The sequence below is a fragment of the Balaenoptera physalus genome (genome assembly GCF_965194825.1).
Source record: "Balaenoptera physalus genome assembly, chromosome: 9".
NCBI classification, from domain to species: Eukaryota; Metazoa; Chordata; class Mammalia; order Artiodactyla; family Balaenopteridae; genus Balaenoptera; species Balaenoptera physalus.
The window spans coordinates 34,855,925-34,880,927 of NC_138888.1; the positions used below are offsets into that span (position 1 = coordinate 34,855,925).

A 25,003-nucleotide genomic window follows, 5' to 3' on the forward strand; every position below is an offset into this window, starting at 1 on the left:
CCTAATTTGTCTCCCTACTTCTCTTTCACTCCTGAAGTCTATTCTCATAGCATTCAGAGTCATGCTTTTAAGTGGTATGCCAGATTATGCCATTCCTCTGTTAAAGAACCTCCTATGGCTCTCCCATTTTTTCTTAAAATAAGGACCTTATAATGGGTAATAAGGCCTTTTATTTTTCTCTCCTTACTCCCATTATTTCTCTGAGTTTATTGTTTACTAATCTTCTCCTTCTTGCCACACTGACCTCCTCACTGTTCCTCAAACTTGAGGATATGCTCCAGCCCTAAAGCTTTGCTCACACTCTTCCCTTGGGTTGGCAAGCTCTTCAACCAGATGTCAACTTGGCTAACTCCTTTCTCTATGAGACTTACCTGACCACCCTATTTAATACTGCAAATTTTCTGTTCCTCCTTCGCTATATTCCCTATCCTCATTATTATATTCTTCATTTTTTTGGAACCAAAACACTATCTTCTTCTTATATATCATGTAGGTATTATTTATTGTTTATTTTTTATCCTTTCCCATTAGATTTTTCTTATAGCTTAATTGATGTATAATTTTTTAAGCCATAAAATTCATCCATTATAGGTGTTCAATTCAATGATTTTTAGTAAATTTATAGAGTTGTGCAACCACCACCAATTTTAGACTATTTCCATCACCTCAAAGAAGTCCCTTGATCTATTTGCCAATCATTATTGCTTACATTTCCAGCCCCAGGCAACCACTGCTCTGCTTTCTATCTATAAATTTGCCTTTCCTGGACATTTCATATAAAATAAATCACACAGTGTGTAGTCTTTTGAAACTAACTTCTTTTACTTAGCTTAATGTTTTTAAGGTTCATCTATGTTGGAGCATATATTAGTATTCTGGTGTGTTTTTGTTGCTAAATAGTATTTTATGTATGGATATACCACATTTTGTTTATCCAACACCAGTTAAAGGTCATTTGTATTATTTCCCTTTTGAAGATAACATGAATAATGTACCATTTTACGTTGCCATTTACAATGTATTTGGATTCCAATTTCTCCAAATCCTTACCAAAACTTGGTACTGTCTTTTGTATTATAGCCAAAGGTATCTCATTGTAGTTTTAATTTCATTTCCTTAATGACAGGTGATGTTGAACATTTTTTCCTGTGCTTATTAGCAATTTATTTGTCTTTTTTGAGATAAAATGTCTCTTCAAATTTTTTGCCAATCTTTGTCCTCTTGTTATTGAGCTATAAGACTTATTTCTGTATTCTGGATATTTGATTTGCAAATATTTCCAGATATATAATCAAAAATATTTTCTTCCCTTCTGTGGCTTGTCTTTACACTTTCATAATGTTATCTTTTGAAACAAAAAGATTTTAAATTTAGAAGCCCATTTATCAATTTTTTTAGGGCTCATACTTTTGTTATCATGTTACCTAACCCAAAGTCACAAAAATTTCCTCCTATTTTGTGTTGGGGGCCTACCAGATCACTCCCAGTCTTGTTGATTTTCTAGAAATACAGAACTCAGAAAACCTGTTATACTCAGAGTTACGGTTTATCACAGGGAACGAATAGAAACTAAAGCCAGCAAAGGAAAAAGGCATATACGGCAAGGTGTATGAGAAAACAGGCACGAACTGCCAGTTATCCTCTCCCAGTGAAGATACATGGATAGTGCTTAATTCTCCTAGTGATGATGTGTCACAACAAGGACAAAGTATTTCCAGTTAGGGAAGCTCATCTGTGCCTTTGTGTCCAGTGTTTTTATGGGAGCAGTTACATAGGCATTGAGGATTTGTGTGACTGACCTTAGCTACTGGGTCTCTAGGCCCTCTAGAGATTAAGTGGTATGATCCAGGACCCCAAGTGAACAAAAACAGGCATTCACCATAGATCACATTGTTAGCATAAACTATCTGGTGTGGCCCAAGATCCCAGATATATAGAAACACTCTATCTGGCAGGATATTCCAAGGGCTTAGATGTTATCTCTCAGGAGCCAAGCAAGGGCTAGTCCTTTCTTTGAAATGTGCAGAGTTTGAGCACCCCAAGTAATAGTTAACCATTACTGCACAGTTTTTTTTTTTACAAGAGTTTAATCTTATCTTTAGATCTAAGATTCATTTGAGTTAGCCAGAATTTTCAAAAGCCTTAATTCCAAGTAACAGAAGAATTAATCAACTTTCTACACAGTTACAAAGCATGCAGGGGATGATTTAAGTACAACAAGCTCTCTCTAGCTGAGAGAGGTGAGGGAGTTAACCAAACATACCTGGGTGAATGGCTTTCCAAGTTGAGAGAATATCTTTAGCGAAGTGTTATGGTGAGAGTGTGTTGGCATATTACAGAAAAAGTGAGAAACCAGTAAGGCTGGAAGGAGGAGGAGAGTGAACAGAAATGATATCAGAGAGGAAATGGTGGAGAACCATATATGGTCCTTTTGGATATTGTACGAGTTTTACTCTTAGAAGAAATGGGAACTTGGAGATATCAATCTACATTAGCAAAAACAACTAAAGCAATGCTAGAACTCTTCTCTTCACTATGACTAGAGACTCCATTGGCCATTTCTTCTGTTTATCAAAAAGAATAATGATGAAACCACGTGTACATTTGCAGAAGTCAGAGCATAGTTTTGCTTAAATAAGCCCATAAATATAATGTTCAAAAGTGCTTCTTATTGCAATTTTTAAATACCATGAAAATGTTCTTCCCTCTTGGGAAAAGTAAGATTTGGAGGAGGTAATATTTTTAAATATTGTGTTTTGAATATAGTAAATATCATATTTCTTTTTCCTGCCAAAATATGTTAAAATCATGGAAATTATTCCTTTAAATTGTATATCTGCCTCCCTTCATTTCTTCCTTCTATCCTTCCTTCTACAAAATGAATAGAGTTTGATTCTTGCCCTTAAGGACTCCTTAGGCCAGTGAAAGAAGATAGATTTTTAAAAAATCAATATTTGTGGTACAATGTGAAAGGTGCTTTAATAGATATAAACTGTTCTGAGAACACTGGGAACTTACCACCCAAACAGCTTACCACACAAAAAACTTACCAAGAGGTGGTGGGTTTTTTTCTGCAGCCTATATAGAAGATGAGCAGGCAAATAAGAAAATTTCAGAATGAGAGAAAAGTGTTCAGATCATTATACAAGTTTGGAATTTCGAAATATGGTCCAAGAACAGCTCAGGGAATACTAGGTGATCAGATAATTTGTGGTCATATTTTAAGTGGCTTCTGAACTATAATAAGGATATTTTTATGCTGTAATCAATAGGAACCTTTAAAAGGATATTATTTTTATAATGGGTTTTCCTGACTGTAAAAAAGTAAATCATGTTCATTGTAAATTTGAAAATTGTAGATAAAGCTAAAGAATTTCTGAAATGTTTAAAGCAAAAAAATCATCTCAGATGGTAGATTAGACATCCATTCCAGTAGAGGTTTACTAGATGGATATGAGACAAACAACAATGAGCTAATAGCAGCTACAAATAGAAGGGAAAAGACAGGATCGGTGGTCTTTTTGGGTAGAATATTCTGAACTTGACAGTTTATGAGAAGCTGTGAGCAAGAGGGAGGAGTTGATGACAGACTGGAGGTTTCTGGGCTAAGTAAACGTGGTAGGTGATAAAAATATTACTTGTAAGACTTGCCACAAGAGCAGCAGTCGTTTTGGAGATAGAGGCATGATTCAGTTACATTCCAGAGAGTATGAAGCTCCTGTAGGACATTCAGATGCAGATGAACAATAGCCCACAAAATGTATGTCTGAAGTAAAAAGCATAGTAAAATTCTCAGATTTAATATTACAGAATAGTAAGTGCATGAAAGAAGTTTGTTTCAGGGATTGCCCTGTAGTCCATGTGTCAGGTCAGAAGAAATATGTGGATCTCAAAGAACACCAACATGGAAAATATGGATAGAGGAGGCGTTGGTCAAGCCAAAAAAAAAAAAAAAAAAAAAAAAGAAAAAAAAAGTCTCTGTTGGAGGAGAAACAGGAGAAAGTGGGCTAGTTTGTCAATGAAAATAAATGAATTAGAGCACTAGAATGAGAGAGTGTCAGAGATAAATGTTTGTTATCAGCACATAGTTTATGGTAGCTTAGTGATTATGATTATAGCTCTAAATACTGAAGGATTATTATGGGCCAGGTGTCTTTGTATAGATTTGGGTGTGTAAGCATATGTAATACATGTATAAATGTATTTTATATATGTATATGTCTATACATAAATATATGTGAATATATCTAATACAACACATTAATTTAACACAATTTAATTAAATAATACTTTATATATTCTCATCTATACACAAATTTAGTACAAGTACACATATATATTTAATCTTATTAAATTTTTTAATTAATTGTATTTATAAAGATATTTAATCCTTGGAGTTATCTGCTGAAATTATCATTATTATTTCCATTTTCAAGTCACCTGTTTGCCTATTTGCCCCAGGGATAAAACTTATAGTGAAGTTTATTCTTGCTCTGCCTACCTGAAGAGTTTACAAAATTCTATAGTGAATCCTATCCTTAGAGAACCATCAATGTTTTTAGAAATTTTATAACTATTTACTGTTTGACTATACAGTTGGATTATAAACATACACAAGAAATAAGTTGTATGAGATAAACATTTGTTTTGTCTTTTAATATCTTATTAGTGATTACTGGTTACAATTGCAGTTTGATAAGTATTGAAATATGACATTAAAAAATTAAACCAGTTAGATAAATATATTGAATAATGATACATAGTGAATTATGCATTATATGAACATGACTTTAATTAATTTGATGCATATATAAGAGTTCATATGGCAAAAAATTGTGCTATTTTAATGCCAACATAATTTTTTTATGGCTAATTGAATTTAATTTTCTTCAGTCTTAATTTAATCAGCTAGGGATATGGTAGTAAAATCAGTGAAAATTTGAAAATTATAGCATCGTATTCAACTTGCATTTATTCATATTTCATAGGCTTTAAATATTAGGACAAAAGAAAACTTTTTTCACTTTTTAATATGAATTCACAATATTGATATTGGTTCATACAGACTCAAGAGAAATAAAATTATGTAAAAATCTAATGAAATAATGGCCTGTCACATTCTTAAAAAAGAATTTCAGCTAACTGAAAACAGCACCAGTATTTCTCTACATGAGCTTATATTTGTCACGATTTATTAAGGACAAGAATTACATTTCTAAAGTAAAATTTGCTACATATTTACAACATATTCTGTTGAGCTTCACAGGTTTAAAACTGCTCTTGATTCTGGATGACCTAAGTTCACAGAGAGTGAAAGTTGAATACTTTTTATATCTAAGCTTTAAAATTAAGTAAAACATTATATCCCAATATTTAAAATTGATAATATGATTTATTAAATAAATATAAATTTGCTCTATTTGTGTCAGTGGCAGGTTGGACACTAAAATGACTGTCAGAATAGAATTTGGCAAACCTAAACGTTCAGTTTTATTTGAAAAAATGTTGATTTGGTAATATGCAAAAATTACATTCATTAAGGCATAATCTTATTTGAAATGATGTTGAATTTTTTCCTATAAAAACTTTGGAATCATTTTTTATCTAAGGCTTAGCACTTCTAAGAGCCAAATTGTAGCTACTGTACAATTTGGCTCTTAGATTGCCTTTAGGCCATACACTACAGATCAATGAATTACCCTTTCAGTGTAATTAAACATTACATTTTAAAAAATAGAATCAAAATATTTGAAGTTTAAAAATGTAAAAGAATTTTTAAAGTTTAAGGCAGTTTTGTGTTTGTACTTGAATGGAACACATTTTTCCCTAAAACTTAGCTGAAGCAGGCCTTATTTTAGGAAAAATCCCTAAAATAGGTACATTAAAAACAAGCAAAAGAAGCTCAGATAAGATAATATCAGTTGTATTATTTTCAAAAGCTGTGGAGGAAAATAACTGCCAGCAAAATTTTTGTGTTGTTTACTTAAGTGGAAATGTTCCAAAATGTGGGCATTTTTGTACAATGGCACATGTTATTCACATCTATTGTAGAATGTTCATACTTAAAATTTTCTAACTTAATTGTTAAGTACCAACCTTGACTATGCAATAAAAAGATTAAAAAATGGAGAGCTAGCCTATGTTTTTACATATAATCATATAAATATAGATTATTCATATACTTCCTTCATCTTATAAGTATAAAGAAGTGACTAAGCAATAAATTAAGTAAAACTTGTATTTTTTATTGGCTGCTAGATTTTCAACTGCTGTGAAATAGACATGTTGTTTAGGGTTATTAACTACCAAATTCATTTGAATAGGTACAAATTATCAGTCAATTATTTAACATTGAAAAACACTTACTAAAGGAAAAGAAAATGAAAAAACTTTGCCTTACATGTAGTATTTTATACTTTTGTATACTATAATACTAATAAATTTTGTTAGGCCCTGCTAAATGACTGGTGAGTAAGCACTGAGAACGGGAGAGAAGGTAATTTCAAGTAAGGTGTTAAAAAAAATCTAAAAAATTATTTTTAGAAATGTCTATCTTTGATGCAGTATTCAAAGTCTTGAATTTGAAAACTACATTTTAATTGGGACATCTACTTTTTCTACTTCTAATAAATATTTGGAAAGATTGCACCTTTTTAAAACTAAGATTTTAGCAAAGCTGTTAGATGAAATTTACTTAAATGAAACAGAACTTTTTCATGTGAAATAATATTTTTAAATGGCGAAAGACATTATTTGAGAAGATTTTGTTGTTATTTTAAAGAAAAATAATTTATTAGGAAATGGGGACGGCTTCTACTAATCTACGTAATGAAATTAACTTTCTGATTTTCTGATTGTTATAATTAGGTCTAAACCGTTTTACTATAGATTAGAAGGGTTGGTTTTAGTGATTCAGCACTTGTGTCAGTTAAGGAAAGAACACCTGCCCCGTAAACGATGTGTGAATTCTAACCACAGACCAAAGGACTTTTTTTGGTTACTTCTTTATTGACATCCGGAAAGGCCTAAAACATATTTAAAACAGTTTTTCCCAGAACTTGTGAAATCAAATCATGTGAGTTTTGAATTGTGTTCATTATCAGAGACCACTCTGATTTTGAATATTAGTAACATAGTTACTGATTTAAATAAATCCCTATTTAAATATATTATAGTGTATGTATTTATTCCAGTAATTAAAAAAAAAATTCAGCAACGATTTAGCATGTTCAGAGAGATAATAGAAACTTGACAATAATAAAAATCTGAACTTGTCTTAGAACAGACACAGGCTGGACCTTTCTCTTTTCCTTCCCTCCCTCCCTGCCTCCCTTCCATTCTCCTTTGTACTTTAGTCATATGCAACTGGATACGTTTACAGATGCTCTTTGACAGTAATGTACTTTGAGTACCAGTTATGTGCTGCAGTAAAACAGAAGCCGGGGGGGGGGGCGGGGGAGCGTATAAAATAACATCCACTGCTATCAAGTTTTTCTCTCAAAGAAAGGACAAATAATTAAGATAATAATAGAGATGACACCTAAAAAAATTCAGGTCGACTATACACGCACTGCATGCTTTAAAAAATCAGGATTAGGAGGTGGCTGTGACCCTAGTGACCGGGCTGGGAGCGGGCTCCGGGGTCGGGTGTAAATCATGGCCGCCCGAGGAAGGTTAATGCAGGTGCAGCTTCCGTTAGCAGGTAGGAAAATACGCCACGGCGGGACCGGCCTGGAGAGGGAGGTTTGTAAATCCTGGAAGACCAGTTTAGTGAGACGCGTCGGATCGGACGCGGAGGGGGCAGCTCCGAGCTTGGAAGGTCAGCCACAGGCTGTGCGATTGCGATGCTGACGTCCCCACGCTGGCTGCCTCGGTCTGGTCTCTCCCAGTGCATCAGAGCCGCGACAGGAGAAGCAGCTGACTGCCCCAAGGATCCATTTTCGTTTTCTTTACTCTATACCCTGCCCTCTCGTGATTTGTCCATTAAAAAAAAAAAAGTGATTTTCTACATTTCTAGTAAATCTACTCTTTTTAGAATAAGACAGCATTCTGGATCAACAAAATTAACCTCCTCATTTTATAGAGGCAGAGACCTATCCACAAAGTCTTTGTGCAATTATTCTATCCACTGATTATTAATAAAAAGAAGAACAAAACTTTCTTTTTCAAATAACAGGATCAACAATTATCTTTCTTAATGATACTTAACTATAAGGAAACATAAATAATCAAATGATTAAATAAATCTCCAAGAATATCCATTTATTCAGCTAATTCACTGAATGGCTGCTGAATACCTGGCAGTATGCTGAATTTGCAGTAACAAAGCTCATTAAGTCACCATAGCCCTCTCAAAGAAGTCAAGAATCCTCATGAAGTCAGACGTAACAGCTACAAAGGTGTGTCATGTGGTGCTCTACACTAACAAACGATTGACGGGTTGTGTGATCACTCCTGGATTGATATATGATATACTTTTGGTCAACTACTAATTAGAACATCGGAATTTTCTGATAATATACCTAAGGAAACTTTCTTGGTATAGAAATAACATTATTTTGAAGAAGACTTCTTTAAAGATGACATTTAGTAAACAACTTCTTATTGCAATGTGCTTTAAAGTTTAAATGAGTGCTTTAAACCACTAAAGATGGAAGTAAGAATGGAAATTTTAATTTCTGCTGTTCTTCTCTTCTCTTCTTACTTGGAACAATAAGCCATTCGTTTGCAAGTTCTCATTAAAAATTTGACAGTGAAATTATCTACTGATAGATGCCATTCATCTGACAAATGACCTGCAGCATTGTATTTTTACTGTTGGGCTTCATGCTGGTTGGTTCTCTAATTCGGTTTTCTCTAAAAAACAAAGCAGAATTATTCAAGGGAACATCATGTTTTAAAAAAAGACAAGCTCAATGCTCAGTAAAATTTAGCAGCTCTTATTTATTGAAATAAACCCATGGTGAATATTAATTTCATCCTATTTATTAAGAGTAACTGATAAAAAAAAAGTCATGCCAAACTTTCTGGAGAAAATGACTTTTGTTGCAAACTGACCAGAATGGATTTTGTCATTCACCATTATTAGGTTATTTCTGGTAGATTTTGGTAGCCTTCAATCCTTGGAAGTACGTGGTCTCATACAATGAAATTTTGTCAAATGTAAGATGTTTACTTGCAAGCAGGCATCAAAACACTTATATGACCTGTGTGTCAGCTTGATGTAGTCCCATCTATTTGTCTTTTTAAATACTCTGACAGCACCTTGCATGCAAGGTTCATTAGACTTCTGCAGCAATATTCCAGCTGTCTTTCTAGTTAGATGACAAAACTGCTTTGAATCAACTGCTGAACCAGGATTGTGAAGCCCAGGGCCTGTATTGGGCTCACTAGATTCTTATACCCCTTTGCAGGAAGAGGAGCTCCTGTGTTACATTTGAAACTAATCAACACATTTTAAACACCACTCATTTCACCAATAAGGCAATCTTAAGACTGGTATTCATTATTCTAATTAGGAAAACTATGTTAATATGAGATAAATGTAGGTGACACTTGTGATAGTTGTTTTAAGAGTATGAACTTATGATTAATCTTTTTGGTGTTAACTAGTCACTCTGGGTTTATATTTCTGATTAGTGTACTTCAAATATTAACATTTTTCTCATCCCTTCCTCAGGGCTATAGGTTAAAAGTATTGAACACATACATGTGTATTTCATTGTCTATGCTGACGTATTTCAGGTAATAACATTAAATATTTATCTTTGCACATGTCCCAGATACTCTATTCTCACTCTCAGGGGAGCAGATCCATCCAGAGTTGCTTTTGTTTTGTTTTTATTCTTGAAGATTTAACTAACTAACTCCCAAATTTGTATCATTTCCCAGGTTGACATATGTAGTTCTGATTTTCTTTTACTTATTTCATGATTTATAACAGTATTTCTCAAACCTAAGTAAACTTTGGAATCTACTAGGGAACTTTAAAAAAAGAAAACATATTCCTGGGTTCTACCCTGGAGAATCTGATTTAGAATTTTTGGAGTAAGCCCTAGAATCTGTATTTTAAAGTTTTCCCCAATTAATTCTGGTGCAGCCTGCTGGCAAACAGTTGTTTAAGAGGAACTGGATAGGACCATTTCTGCTTAAGGATGACCATTTGACGTTAGAAACAATATATCAGAAACTGAGCACAGTGTTTCCTTCCCAGTTTTTCCACATTTTAGTACACCAGCCTTCTCTTAGTGTCCCAGCATCGTGGTCTGGGAGTCATTTTGGCCCCATTTTTCTGCTTTTCTTTCACCAGTTTGTGAAGGGCCATTTCAGTGTTTGCAGCTGCCATTATATTCGGGCTCTCTTCACTGCATACTTACACCCCATGGCACCTGGTAACTTATCATTGCCTCTCCTGTCTTTTGTTACTCTGCAAGCAGCTCTTAGGAGAACTTTCTTAGAACCATAGCAATATATTGCCTACAGTTCAAATCCGCTCTAAGTTCTCTCCGACCATTGGCTTTTTATTTTGTAATCAGATCATCTTGGAAAGACGCTAGATGTCAGATAATTCTTTAATGCATATTAATTTGTTTAAATCTGAAAAGTGATATTTTTACTTTCTGGAATGCCTGTCCCATGAATATTAATAACCAGCCTTCCACATCGACCCCGTTTGGCCATAATCATACATCACCTACTACATATGTAAGAGACTGTACTTTAAGTTGTTTGTTGCTGACATCATTAGTATGAGAGGACAATCAAGGTGATACAAGGATGCCCAAATTACCCAAGCTCTGAAGCACTTTAGCAATAACAAAACCTGGGCTCTCGTATAAGCTTTTTTTTTCTTTTAGTAGAAAAAGGAAATGCTTTTCAATATGGTAGCCACTAGCCATTATGTGGCTATTTAAATTTAAATTAATTAAAGTAAACAAATTTTTGGGTTCCTCAGTTACATTAGTTACATTTCAAGTGCTCATGAGCCCCATGTGGCTGTTAGCTGCAGTGCTGGGCAGCTCAAATTATATGTCCATCCTTGCAGAAAGTTCTAATGGGCAATGCTGCTCTAGAGTCCCTCTGGAAGTCCCAAAGGTAGGAAGAGGCTCACATCTTTTCCAGTATCAGTATAACCCACTGCCTCTATTTCTGCTATCATGACTCTCCTAAGGACTTACTGCAGTTTGGGGGTTATTCATTTTCTTCAGGCTCCTTCTACTGCTTCCCTTTGTCTGCATGTGTTCCTGTATTTGACTGAGGCTTTCTCACCCTGACACTGGTATGGGAAGTTGCACTGCAGCACACGCATAGTACACACACACACACATAAACACACACATATATTTAAATTAAACCCTTTATTTTGAGATGATTGTGGACCCATGAAATTGTAAGCAATAATACAGAGAAATCCCATGTATCCTTCATCCAGTTTCGCCTGGTTGTAACATCTTACAAAGCTATATAGTACAACATCACAGCCAGGATATCGACATTGATGCAGTCAAGATACAGAGCATTTCTATCATCCTGTGATTCATGTTGCCCTTTTATAGCCACATCCATTTCCCACTTCCACCATCTCCTCCTTAACACCTTTTAACCATTATTCTATTCAGCATTTTAATAATTTTGCCATTTCAAAAGTGTTATATAAAGAGAATCATACAGTATGTAACCTTTTGGGATTGGCTTTTTCACTCAGCATAATTCTCTGGAGATTCATCCAGATTTTTGAATGAATTAATAGTTCATTCGTTTTTACTGCTGAGGGGTATTTCATAGTATGAATGTACCACAATTTGTTTAACTATTCATATGTTGAAGAATATTTGGTCTGTTTCCTGTTCAGGGCTATTATGAATAAAGCTACTATAAACATTTGTAGACAAGTTTTTGTGTGAAAATAATTTTTTATTTCTCTGGGATTAATGCCCAAGAGTGAAATGCTGGTAGTTGCATGTTATTTTTTTTTTAGGAAACTGCCAAACTGTGTTTCTGTGTGGCTCTACCATTTTACATTCTCCTCAATAATGTACAAGTAATTCAGTTTCTCTGCACCCTTCCCAGCATTTGTTGTTGTCACTATTTTTTATTTTAGCCATTTTGATAGGTATATAGTGACTCTCATTGTGGTTTTAATTTGTGCTCAGTAATGGCTAACAATGCGCTCATTTGCCATCTGTATATCTTCCTCAGTGAAATGATTGTTCATGTCTTTTGCCCATTTTCTAATTGGATTGATTTTTTTACTATTTGATTTTGAAAATTCTCTGTAAATTCTAGATATAAATTCTCTATCAGATACATGGTTTGCAAATATTTTCTCCTAATCTGTAGGTTGTCTTTTCATCTTTTTCACACTGGCTTTTACAGAGAGTTCTTTTTATTATTTTGAATGTGTGTTTAACTTTGTCAAATGCTTTTTCTACATCAATTTATTTGGTCATATGCTTTTTCTTCTTTAGCCTATTAATATAGAGGATTACACTGATTGCTTTTTGAATATTGAGCCAACCTTGTATATTTGGGATTAACCACACTTGGTTATGATATATAATTTTTTTTATATGTTGCTGGATTCTATTAGCTAAAATTTTGTGAAGGATTTTTTTTTTTGTCTGTATTGATGAGGGATATTGGTCTGCAGTTTTCTTTTTTGTGATGTCTGTCTGGTTTTGGTATAATGGTAGTATTAGATTCATAAGATAAATTGGTACATACTCTTCTCTTCTTCTGCTTTCTGGAAGAGATTGTGTAGAACTGATGAAAATACTTCCTGATAAGTTTTATAGAATTCTTTAGTGAAACAACCAGGGGCTGGAGATTTCTTTTTTAGGACTTTGTAACTATGAATCAATTCTCTTAATAGTTATAAGACTGAACCAATTATTCATTTTATTTTAGGTGAGTTGTGGTATATTGTGGTTTTTTGAGGAACTGGTTCGTTTCACCTCAATTGTTGAATTGTAAGCTAAGTTGTTTGTAGGATTCTCTTTTTTCCTTTTTGACGTTTGGAGGGTCTGTAGTCATATCCTCTGTTTTAGTCCTCTTATTTGTAATTTGTACCTTCTCTCTTTTTCAGAATTGCTAATGGTTTGTCAACTTTATTGATCTTTTCAAGGAATCATCTCTTTGCTTCATTGATTTTCTCTTTTTTTATGTTTTTCTTTCCAAGTTCTTGAGGAAGAGGCTTAGAATATTTGAGATTTTGCTCTTTTTTAATATGAGCATTTAGTAATATATATTTTCCCCTCAATACTTCCTTATCCTTATGAAAATTTGTGGTTTGAGATGTTGCAATTTTCTTTTGGTCCGCAGATTATTTGGAGGTATGGTATTTAGTTTTCAAGTGTTTGGAGAATTTTTTATTATCTTTCTGTTATTTATTTTTAGTTTAATTCATTGTGGTCAAAGAATACTATGATTCAGTTCTTTAAATTTGTTGAGATTTGTTTTGTGGCACAGGATATCTCAGTATATGTTCTGATGGGCACTTGAAAGCAATGTGTATTTGCTGTGTTAGGTATAGTGTTCTGTAAAGGTAGATTAGATCCTGTTGTTTGAAGGTGTCCTTGTTCTTCTATATCCTTACTGATAATCTATCTAATATTTTATCAGTTGTCAAGAGATGGATGTGTACAGTCTCCAACTATAATTGTGGATTTGTCTATTTCTCCTTTCAGTTATATCAGTTTTAGTTGGCATAGTTTGCAGCTCTGTTGTTTGATATATACATATTTAAGATTGCTGTATTTTCTTGGTAGACTGACCCTTTTATCATTATGTAATATCTGTCTCTGACCCTAGTAATTTTCTTCACTCCGAAGTTTACTGTATCTGATGTTCATATAGCTACTCCTGCTTTCCTTTGATAAATTTTTGTGTGATATATCTCTTTCCATCCATTTTCTTTCAGCCTGCCTATATTGTTATATTTGAAAGGAGTCTTCTGTAGATAGCATATATTTGGGTCATGTTTTTTTTAATCCACTCTATCAATCTCTTTTTATTGATGTATTTAGATCATTTACATTTAATGTAACTATTGATATGTCAAGGCTTAAGTCTATTATATATTTAGTTTTCTGTTTGGTTTCTGTTTTTTGTTTCTCCAACAGGGGGTGAGGTGTATGGCCTCATTATTGCCATAATAATGGGATTAGAAGCCCAGTTTCCCCTTTCAGCCTCTGTTGACACTCAAAAAGGAAGGGATCCTTCTGACTGCTGGTCAGAGTGGGAGTACTGGCTCCTCACTAGGCTTTCGCTGATACCACTCTTGATAGGAGGGATAATAGTGCTTATTACTCTTGCACACATGGCCTCCAGTTACACCTTGTGATGGGGTGGTGCCTTATTACATTGGGTAGTGGTAAAAGTCCTAATTTTTCACTGGACATCCTCTGACATCACCCCAAGGGGAGGAGAAAGTGTGCCTCAGTACTGCTCGGTAGGGTTGGAAGTCCAGGCTCCTCACTTGGTTTACCTGACAGAAAATGGGAGTTATTACTGTCTCACAAAGATGCAAGTCCCGTCTCTCAACTCTGCCTTTTCTGACACCACCTCAGCAAAGGGTGGGTGAGTGTCTTATTATACTCATTGTGTGTGAGATTCTAATGACTCTACTCAGCCTTTCCTGGTGTAGGTGGTTGTGGAACCAAACATTTTTCTGTGGTATTTGGCTTGAGTAGAGTGATTACTGTCAAAAAGTTTTCTGTTTTACTAGGCTGTTCCTTCCCTGGATTTTTGGCTAGAGAGAACAGGATTTATTGGAGATTTTTTTTTGTCTGTACCCATTGGCATCTCTAGGTTGCTAGTATCTTCAGCTTCAAGTCTGGAATACATGAGGTTAGGAAAATGTATGTCTACTTCATCTTCCCAGAAACAGAAGTCCCAGTTGAAGCCTTTTAATAAGACTTTACTATAAACTTGAGATTAATACACCTAGCACTCAATAAATACTCGTTGAATGGTTTTATAAATAAATATAATACAAATGTACTATTCATGGAACCCAAACCCAGGCCCTTTTTCCTAGTACATGCAGTTTTCTTTCATAGTAATTATCATTTCATAATCATATATTTGTATGATTGTTTGATTAATGCCTTTTATTTCAGTGTATTAAATATTTCGTGAAGGTTAAGACTACATATCATTTGGTCACCATTATATCAGTAGTACTTACCATAGTTTTTTCACTTGGCACATAGCATGTATTCAGTTAATTTGTTGATTATATTAATGTGGAACCACAGATACAGAGGGCTGACTGTACAGTATGGGCAGGTTTTCAACTACCTGGAAGGTAGGCGCCCCAAACCCCAGCGATGTTCAAGGGTCAACTGTATTTGTTTGGGTGGGGTAAATAAACAAGGTAACTTGCAGCCAGAGCCACCAGCCAAAGCCACTAGTCATCCCAGACCTATCTTAGTTGGTCACCTCAAGGAAGACGGATTTCAACATGTTGGCATACTTGTAACCCATTTGTGGCATACCAAGGTTCGTTGGTACAAGGTGGGAAAAAATTGACCTTTGATGTATCTTTATTCCCAGCCCAAGTCCATCTTCTCAAGTTTCTATTTTCACTTTTGTAATTTTCTCTTTCTTAGGATGACAAAGAAAATAACAATTTTTTATTCAGGGAAAACCCCATCCCTATCCATAAGAAGACATATATTTTCATCTTAACCAACAAAATCACACCAGTTTACAATAGTATAACATTTTACTGAATTATTCGGTTTTAAATAACATCATATGAAATAATAATAATGACACCAATAATGGCTAATATTTACTGGATCCTAAATAGATGCCAGATTCTGGGCTATGCACTTAAAAATTGATTATCTACTTTGATCCTCAAAGCAACTATCAGAGGTAAAATTACCACCTCATTTTAAAGATAAAGAAATTGAGGCACTATCCCCATTTTATAGAAGAAGATATTGCCTGAAGTCACACATTTATCAAATGTAGATCCTGGTTTTGAAACTGACTCTAGAGAAGGCATTCTTATCTGTGATTTTTACCTAATTAAATGCCTAGGAATGAATGGAGAGAAGAAGTGTGTGTGTGTGTGTGTGTGTGTGTAACAGTTGTATCTCTTAAGGGAGTTAAAGTTCAACCCTGAAATTTCATCCTGCAGTCTCAACCTCAGCAACAGACCTCCTGTCTTTGGTGTTTCAAATAAAAATATACAGTTTTTTCTTCATAAGACAATGCAAGTTTTATAGGCACATGCAACCTAATTTAAATCCTGAAATATACATACCTTTCCCTCACCTTTTGGATCAGAGACTGTTAGCTGCCCCCCTAACTATATCTGTTCTCTCGGTCTTCTGTGGTAATAGAGCTTTCAGCTGTGAATGCAACTGCCTGGCTAAAGATGCTGCACAGCTCTCTTGAAGCTTAAAGTGGCCACTTGATTAAGTTTTGGCCAATGGGTTGTGATAGTATTTGACACGTGAAATTTCTATTGCATGCCACTGAAACAAAAGGAATGTTTCCTTCTCTTTATCTCTCTTTCTCACTAGCTGAATTTCAAACATGATGGTAGGAGCTGAAGCAGCCACCTTAGAACATACCCGAAAGGCACTATCAAACCTCTTCTGGAACAGTCAAGGGCCTGTGTGTTTTTGAGGGGCATGATACCTTGTCACACAACTCCAAAATGCCACTGACATCCTTATAACTTGTACTTCTAGTAGTTTTATAATGGGCAACCTATGCTGTAAGCAGTGGCCCTGAACATATTTCAATCGTTTGACAGATTGATTTGTTATAAAGAGCAACTGGTGAAGGCTATCTTCAAACATTTTAAGGCTGCTATGTATAAGAATTAAATAGTTGTTTTCTGTATGATTCTAAGGGTAAAAATTGTTCTAATTGTGTGTATATCCTATAAGAACACATATTACACTTAAAATGTAGAGCTTTTTAACAGAATTGCTCAAAAGTAGAGTGGGTCACCTTAAAATAATTGGAATTCCATCAGTGAAACTGTTCAGATATAGTTTGGACAAATAGTTGGTAGAGATATTGTATAGACACTCAGTCATTTTAATATGTTAGTAGGATTGTGATGGTATTTAAGCTCCTGACACTAAGACTAGTGATTCAAGAGATCGTTAGAATTAATGGCACTTGGCTTAGAAATATAAAATGAAATTGAAACCCATCCTACAGCTGCCATTGGGCTATATAAAGTTGTGATTATTATCAAGTTAGATGTTTTATGCCTCAATTCAGACAGCTGCCTGGAAAAAAATGATGGATTGAGGGACCCTGTATTCTTCTGCCAGATTTCTTTTACTAAGCCTTTGAGGGTAAATTAGCCCAATCTGAAGATTAAAATCTTTAAAAATAAATATCACCCAAGAGGGCTTAAAGAAAGCAAGAAAAGTCATAGTACAGGACTGGGCTGGAATAATTTATACCTGGCTTGCCATCTTCAATTGATGGGTAGTCACCAGGAACTTTATGTTGATGAGGATTATTAGACCTCATCTGGATTCAGCTAGAAATGTGCCATGGTTGATTACTGATGGGAAGGGAGAATGGTAGAATATAGTATAGATATTTGCCATCTCTCTCATGGAGAATACCTGGCAAGTTAGTTAGATAGAACTCACAAAATTCATCTCTTAGGGGATTTCACCTGCTCCTGGCTTTGGTTCTTACTGTGTAGATCCAACAGTTCAAAGTGTCCGGGCTCAATTAGGTCCAAGCACTGCCTCATACAACTCAGAAGAGTATAATATACAAATCGGAATGCCAATGTAGTAATTTGCAATTAGGACTATTACTGTCAAGTTGATTAAACTTCCTGTGTCTTTTAGTCAGGGCACTCAGGCTGCTGGTGGCATTGAGATAGATGAGTTAATAATACTGACTAAGATTTTGTGTATTAGGCTATAACTTTCCTTTTTCCAGTATGTTCAAATTTTACTCTAACTCTAACTCCCTGAGGCTACATCCTGTTTCCCTGCGCTGACTGACTGTGGTCATATTTGTACTTAACCATTTAGAGAAGTGCTTCTCAAACTATCTGTAGTGAAGGTCCAATTTATTTTCTTTTCCCAATCCATTATGGACTGGTACTTTAATAAAATGTAATACAAATGAATTATTATAAAAATAAAATAAAAAATAAAGACATACAAAATTCAAGCATTTTTTTATTATTTAAATCAATGAACATAAAATAACTTCAAAATTCGTATTTCATAAGCAGAATAGCTAATGAAGTATTCAATGCTAATGAACTTAGGGAAAATTTATAATATAGTGAAGCTTCATTTTGTATGCCTTGGATAAACACATTATAGTTCATTGGAGCCCATGTATAAATAATTCAATCAGTGCATTGATTTTATGATTTTAAATGGCTATGGAGGTCTATGATAGCTTTATTTAACATTTAGGATATAAAACATAGGCAAGTATTTATATTAAAGTATAAAAAATGTACTTGAAATCAAGTCATTCCTAAAACAATAAACCAACTCCCAATGCAACATTGTTCATGTAAGAAATTATAACATTAATTACGATGTAATTTTGAGAATTAAAATCTGGGTAAAAACGTGGGGAATATTTGGCCAATAATAATGTCGGGAGATGCAGAATCACTGATTTGTTCCATCGTCATAAGGAAATGTTTCATAGATATGTAGGAGGGATATTCATTTCATACATCTCAAATCCGTTTGGTCTGATACTTGTTGACACAAAGCTGTGATGATGACTTCTATCGTAACACCAACTTACAAACCCTCTAAGTACAGTTTTATTTAATCTATTAAATTGATTCCACCATTAAACAAACATCAAATTTTTAGCTGGTGAATGAAACTGTTACTCTTTCTTCCTCAACCACTAAAACTTAATCATCTAAATGCCTCACAGTTCACTCAGAGTAGTTGAAAAGTTGGACATTTTCTGGTTTCTGGGCTCACTATGATTTTAACCTGCTTTATTGACTCTCAGGCTCCACCCTTTTCCACCCATTGTGGTTTTCATTGCTTCCCCATGTTCAAATTTTATAAGACTCACCAATATTCACTATAGTTTCTAGCATATTTCTGTCTTTAAGCTTGATTTCCAGGATAACACTTAAACCCTAAATTCACATTAAAACCCCCCATATTCTTAGAAGTAAGAGAGATTATACCTTAGCTCTACTTGGTGTTGGCCATCATTTTCCTTAATACTTGGTGCTACTGTTTTGCCCTCTTTATATTGATATTTTGGCAGAAGGGAAGAGAGTCTCTATGACCTTGAAAGATCATTTTCGATCAATATTCAGATATACCTCTCAGTGGTATACCCAGTATCTAACTGGTAGAATCCATCCCTAGTAAAGCTGCAAGCTTGCTGTTTTATGCTTATTTATGTGCAAACTACATTCAAATATCATGTTCATCTATTTTTAGATATATTCGTCATGTAGTGCATGGGAATGACTTTGCCTTACAGGAGACGGAGATAGTCTCTTTATGGAATACTGGCCATGTAATAATAATAAAGAATAATCACAATTGTTTATGAGGAGCAAGGATAAATCTCTACTAGCAAGCCCAGTCTATAGACTCTGTAATACAATATCAATCCTACTTTACAGAGTAAATTCCTAACTCCTCCAAACATATCTCAGATCATTCTATGAGCCTCATCCTCAAGTCCAGCAATATAAAAATGGTAAACATAATGAAAAATGGCAAACTTAACAAGCAGAGATTCATATTATAGAATTACCTGCCCTTAATATTCCTTGTCTAGGGAATTCACAAGGTGACCAGCTAATCTCACATATGCTTGTACATTTGTTATTAGTTATACCAAATGAAGATATAACCCATGCCAAAGCCTTGGGTTGACTATGCTTTAAACTGTTAATGGAGAAGGACTTCTACTATATTCACAATAATTTATTGTCATTTTACAGTAAAGCTAAGTTGTAATTTGACATTCACTAAGGATCCACTAATTGACAAAACTGTGCAATTAGCTGTGTGTATGAGAGGAGGGGTATAAATATAGTTAAGATGATGTCTCTTCTTTAGGATATCATAATAAGTTCTAAAGTATACATAATATCAATGGTCAGAAAATAATACCCTAACAGCAGACTGTGATAATGATCACATAGGGGCTATAATGGAGATACATGCAAAGTACTATTGGAGCACAGAGGAAAGAATTAATTCTTACTTAGGTGGGAATAAAGGAAGGCTTTGAAGAAGACAATGAATATGAGCTGAATCTTTAGGATTGGCTGAACTTTGACAGGCTGATGATGGGATGAGTGGCTGGTATGGTGGGTGTTGGAGATGGTGGGGTGGGGAATGGAAGAAATGAGTATATGTTGAGTAAAGGGAAAAAAGCCTCTAAACAATGTAAGTTTCTTCTTCCCTGACTGCCACACATTTTCAACTTTGTAGAGGAAAAGGAAGAAAATCTATGGAACCAATTGTTTTGGTTTCTTCCATGTGATCACAGCTTTGCTTATATGGATTGTCAAGTAAGGGATGGGCTCATAAAAGGATATTAATGTGTCATTTTTATTGAGCAAAGTAGCATTACAGAAAAGGTGATTTCAGAGGCACATGACTCTTTCATTACAGCCTTCAGGGGCAATGTTTGATCACTGAAAACAGGCTGCTTTGTTCAGCTTTCTCTGATGTTTGGCCTTATCCTGAACACATATGCTCTGACTTGGAAAGAATCAGTCTGTAAAGATTTAATAGATTCTAGATTTGCATATTCAAAATGCATGTCTTGTGGTTAAAAATGAAATGAAAACTATTTTTATATCTATATTTACACAAACACATAGTTCAGACACACATCTCAGCAAATTTTTAAAAGGCAATTAGGCATATTATATGTGCTTGTTCTGAGATTATGAAAGTTGGCTGTTTTTTAAATTAACCATTTTATATTTTCACTGAAAAAAATGTATTTTAAGAGACACTATAATGATGATAACGATGTACAAGAACTCTTCAAGTTTCAGGGGTTTGAGATTTTCTGTATGTTCTTGTCGCCTATCATGGACATAACTTTCTAGAGTTGGGTGTCACTGACCTCTCTCTTTATTAAAATGAATTAATAGCTTTCTTGCTTAGAGAAAATTGGAAGTCACAAAGAATTAAAGATAAATGTTAAAGATTAACATTTCCATGAGGCTCTTTTCCTTACATGACTGAAAAAAGTGATTTTCTTTTTTCAAAGCGAGAGGGATGATTAGAAAGAGACCTGAGGTGTCAAAAGCCTTTTGTGTGGTGACTAAAACTCACAGAATTTTCTCTTAGAATTCTCTGGCTTCTGTCCCCTGTGAATTGATATGTAATCTCACATAAACTCATCTTTTAATTTTGAATTCCAATGGAAAGTTTGAAAGAAAGATGGCATTCCAAGTGAGTCAGTTTGCTATACATTACATCTGCAATTAGACATTTGTTACGTGGAAATTAAGCCAAACAGACTTCCGCTGAAACAGGATAGGTCCAATTACATTCTATTTCGTGTGACACAGAAAAATCTTACCATGTCACTTTGCTATTTAAAATCCTTCCCTTTCCCTGTCCTTACTTACAACATCCTCCATCTCAGTGACGCTGAGTGCTTCCTCTACCTGACATGTCCTTCTCTCTCTTGGTGAGTTTTGCAACAATCTCAGAACAGAGATTATTTCAGTTATACATTTGTTGTCTAGACCAGTGCTTTCCAAACCTTAATGTACGTATGAATCACCTGGGGGTCTTGTTAAAAATGCAGGTTCTGATTCAGCAGGTCTAGGGTCTGGCTAAGATCCTAACAAGCTCCCAGGTGATGCAGCAGGACACACTTTGGATAGCAAGCGCCTAGATACATATGACCTCTCATTAAGTTGTCATTAGTTCCTGGACACTGATAACTGGAAATGTAAATTCTCTGACTCTGAGGTTGCTTCCGACTTTGATTGGCTTTTTTGTTTATTGGTAATTTTTTTTTTTTAAACTTTGGGTTTATTTATTTATTTATTTTTTATTTATGGCTGTGTTGGGTCTTCGTTTCTATGCGAGGGCTTTCTCTAGTTGCGGCAAGTGGGGGCCACTCTTCATCGCGGTGCGCGGGCATCTCATTATCGCGGCCTCTCTTGTTGTGAAGCACAGGCTCCAGACGCGCAGGCTCAGTAATTGTGGCTCACGGGCCTAGTTGCTCTGCGGCATGTGGGATCTTCCCAGACCAGGGCTCGAACCCGTGTCCCCTGCATTGGCAGGCAGATTCTCAACCACTGCGCCACCAGGGAAGCCCTATTGGTAATTTTATAAAGACACTGCACGACCTGGATTCCCTCTACTTCTCCAGTCTCCTTTCTTACCAGTTCCCATTTCTTACTTTATATTTGAGACATAACAGATTATGTGAAGTTTCCAGAATGTATCAGACTCTTTCGCTTCTCACTGCCTTTGCAAATACTATATCCTCTGCCTGTCCTAACATTTTGTGATGCTTCCTTTAAAACTCAGCTTGGCTGTCATCTCCTCCACAAATCTTTCCCTAATCTCTTTCCCATATAATTGCTTAATCAAATGCCTCCAATTTACTCCCACAATGCCCTGTATTTTCTATATTATAACTTTCTCATAAACTGCTTCAATTGTCTGCTTACTTGTCTGTTCCCTTCAAAACAGTGCTTCTATGGGGAAGGCATATGCATTTTGTACTACTGCCAATTGCAATGTCTGACACATAGTAGGTATTCATTAAAGTTTGCTGAATGAATGAGGAAGGGAGGTTGATAGTTATGCAATAATATAATGCAATATTTTTTTCATGAAGCTTAAAATTGAATTGGGAGTAACAGAAACTAAAGTCGTAAAAGGTTAAGTACAGGATGAGATAATACTGTAGAAGTAAAATGTTACTATGTGATTAATTGCCGAATGAGGATCATAGAAAATAATTATTCTGAGTTCACTGGAAGAAAATGTCACTGTGGATTTATTATTATTTTTTAATATACCAGTTTGTTCCATGAGGGATTTGAGATGGCTGACAACACAATGTATTGGAGTTAATAAAAAGTATGAACGCATGTGTAGTTAAGGCAATAGTATGAGAAAAGGAGGGAGTTTAGAAGTATACAAGGAGCTCATATACTAGCATGTCTGCAAAAATGATCCTCATTAAATAATAGACAGTAAGGTTGGTGTGCTAATTTTCATTTCCACTCTGCCTGGGAGGCTGACTTCTGTGGAGTCAGCAGCTCCATTGTCCTCTGGCTTCTGGCTGAATTGGGGCAATGGGGTGCCCTGGCAGATGATCCAGTGGAGGAAAAAGAGTGAGATCAGGACATTTATGTTCTTGTGTTGCCTAGAACTGTCTGTGCCTGTGTGTAAATTGTCCCTTTGTTAAAATCTCCTTAAATTGTTTGAATTTGCGTGTGCCCCCTGCTCTCTGTAGAGACTTTGATACAACCACAGAGTTGTTTAAAGCTAGATTGAATACTGGGCTTAATAACTTTTATGATAACCATTAATGCTATAAAAATATTTCAGGTACTTACTATATATCAGGCAAGATTCTATGAAGAGGTGTTTCAACAGAAGAATTCAGAAAACCAACCAACAATCCTAAAATCTTGTGCTCATATTATTTACATTTTAGTGTGGTAAAGAGGGTAGAAATCATATTGGAAGCAATGAAAAATTGATATGTTTCAAACCCCACAGTTCTTCAATGTTTATTTACATCAACCTCTAGTTTACTGCTTTATCGTAAAGCGGTAATATCCCAGAGATGTAGTTTTGGGGTTGTTTCCTTTTTACTGGGGGTAGATTACCCAGAACTTTTGCTTCTCCTCTTTCCTGTTGCTAATCTTTTGGTTATTTCACTGCTCAGTGTTCCTCCATCAGGAGATATAAAAGGGAAATAAATGGATGAAAAATTTAGCTTTGACATCTATGATAAAAGGTTTGTTAGGAAAGAGACTGAAATCCTGAACTAAAATGAAGCTTTTCAGTTTATCTGGGTTTGTCTGCCCCCTATTGCCATAAAGATGTTGAGAGTTGTTTCTAGCTTGTCAAAAACAAGAGATAAAATGGACAAAATGTTATATTCATGATGATGAAGAGAACTAGGTCTTATAAATAGATATGGTGCTCTTAATATGAAGCCCTGGTGTACAAATGCTCTGTCTTTGGATGTTAGATTGTATTACAACCTTGTTTGCAGTACTTACTCAGATCATTGTTGACTCATGTGAATTTAATTCTATGACCTAGCCAAAAAAAGATCATAAATCCCAGCAGGGGAAGACATGGTTGTAGCTTGACCTTGGAAAGGTGAGCTAAAGGTGCTGAGGACCATAAATCTAATTTACAATAATAACAAAAATAAGATTGTTTACACTTTGCCCAGTGGATGAAGTGAAAATCTAATATTTTTCCTGGTACATGCTGTATATTTTGCCAAGCTTGATTAAATTCCTGTTTAGCAGGTATCTGAGAGGAACTGAATAAAAACACTTCATATGAGACTTTTGACTCCTACTTTGTTCTTCATTATTGAATTATTTTTTTAAAAGCTGTTTTTTTTTTCAGGTTCTATTTATGAAATGTTTGGAAATGAATGCTGTTTGTCAACAGGAGAAGTGATTAAAATTACTGGCCTCAAAATTAAGAAGATCATAGCTGAAATTTGTGAGCACACTGAAGGGTGTGAGTCTCCACAACCATTTGAACTGCCTATGAATTTTCCAGGTACAGTATTTTGCAAGCATTTCTCATTTGTAAAACTGTATTCTTAAATGTTATATACGTCTCTACAACTGAAAACAATGAAAAAGTGGTAGTTTTTGTTTTTATTTACTCTAGGGCAGTGGATGAAAAAATCGGGATTCTTATAGTTTAGTGATTTTAAGGACTAATAGGCAAATATTTTCTCCCCTTTTCAGTAAACATTGTTTACTTAGGACTTAATATTTTCTGATAACAAATATTTAGTGAGT

General features: G+C 34.8%; 1 protein-coding gene across 1 annotated transcript in view; it reads left to right on the top strand.

Moving 5' to 3' along the window:
- The window catches only part of THEMIS (thymocyte selection associated), a 167,775-nt gene that overhangs the window by 22,293 nt on the left and 120,479 nt on the right, over positions 1-25,003 (top strand). The window contains exon 2 of the mRNA XM_082474663.1: positions 24,597-24,755. Within this exon, the coding sequence (XP_082330789.1) occupies positions 24,597-24,755 (159 nt within the window). The remainder of the gene's footprint in view (positions 1-24,596; positions 24,756-25,003) is intronic.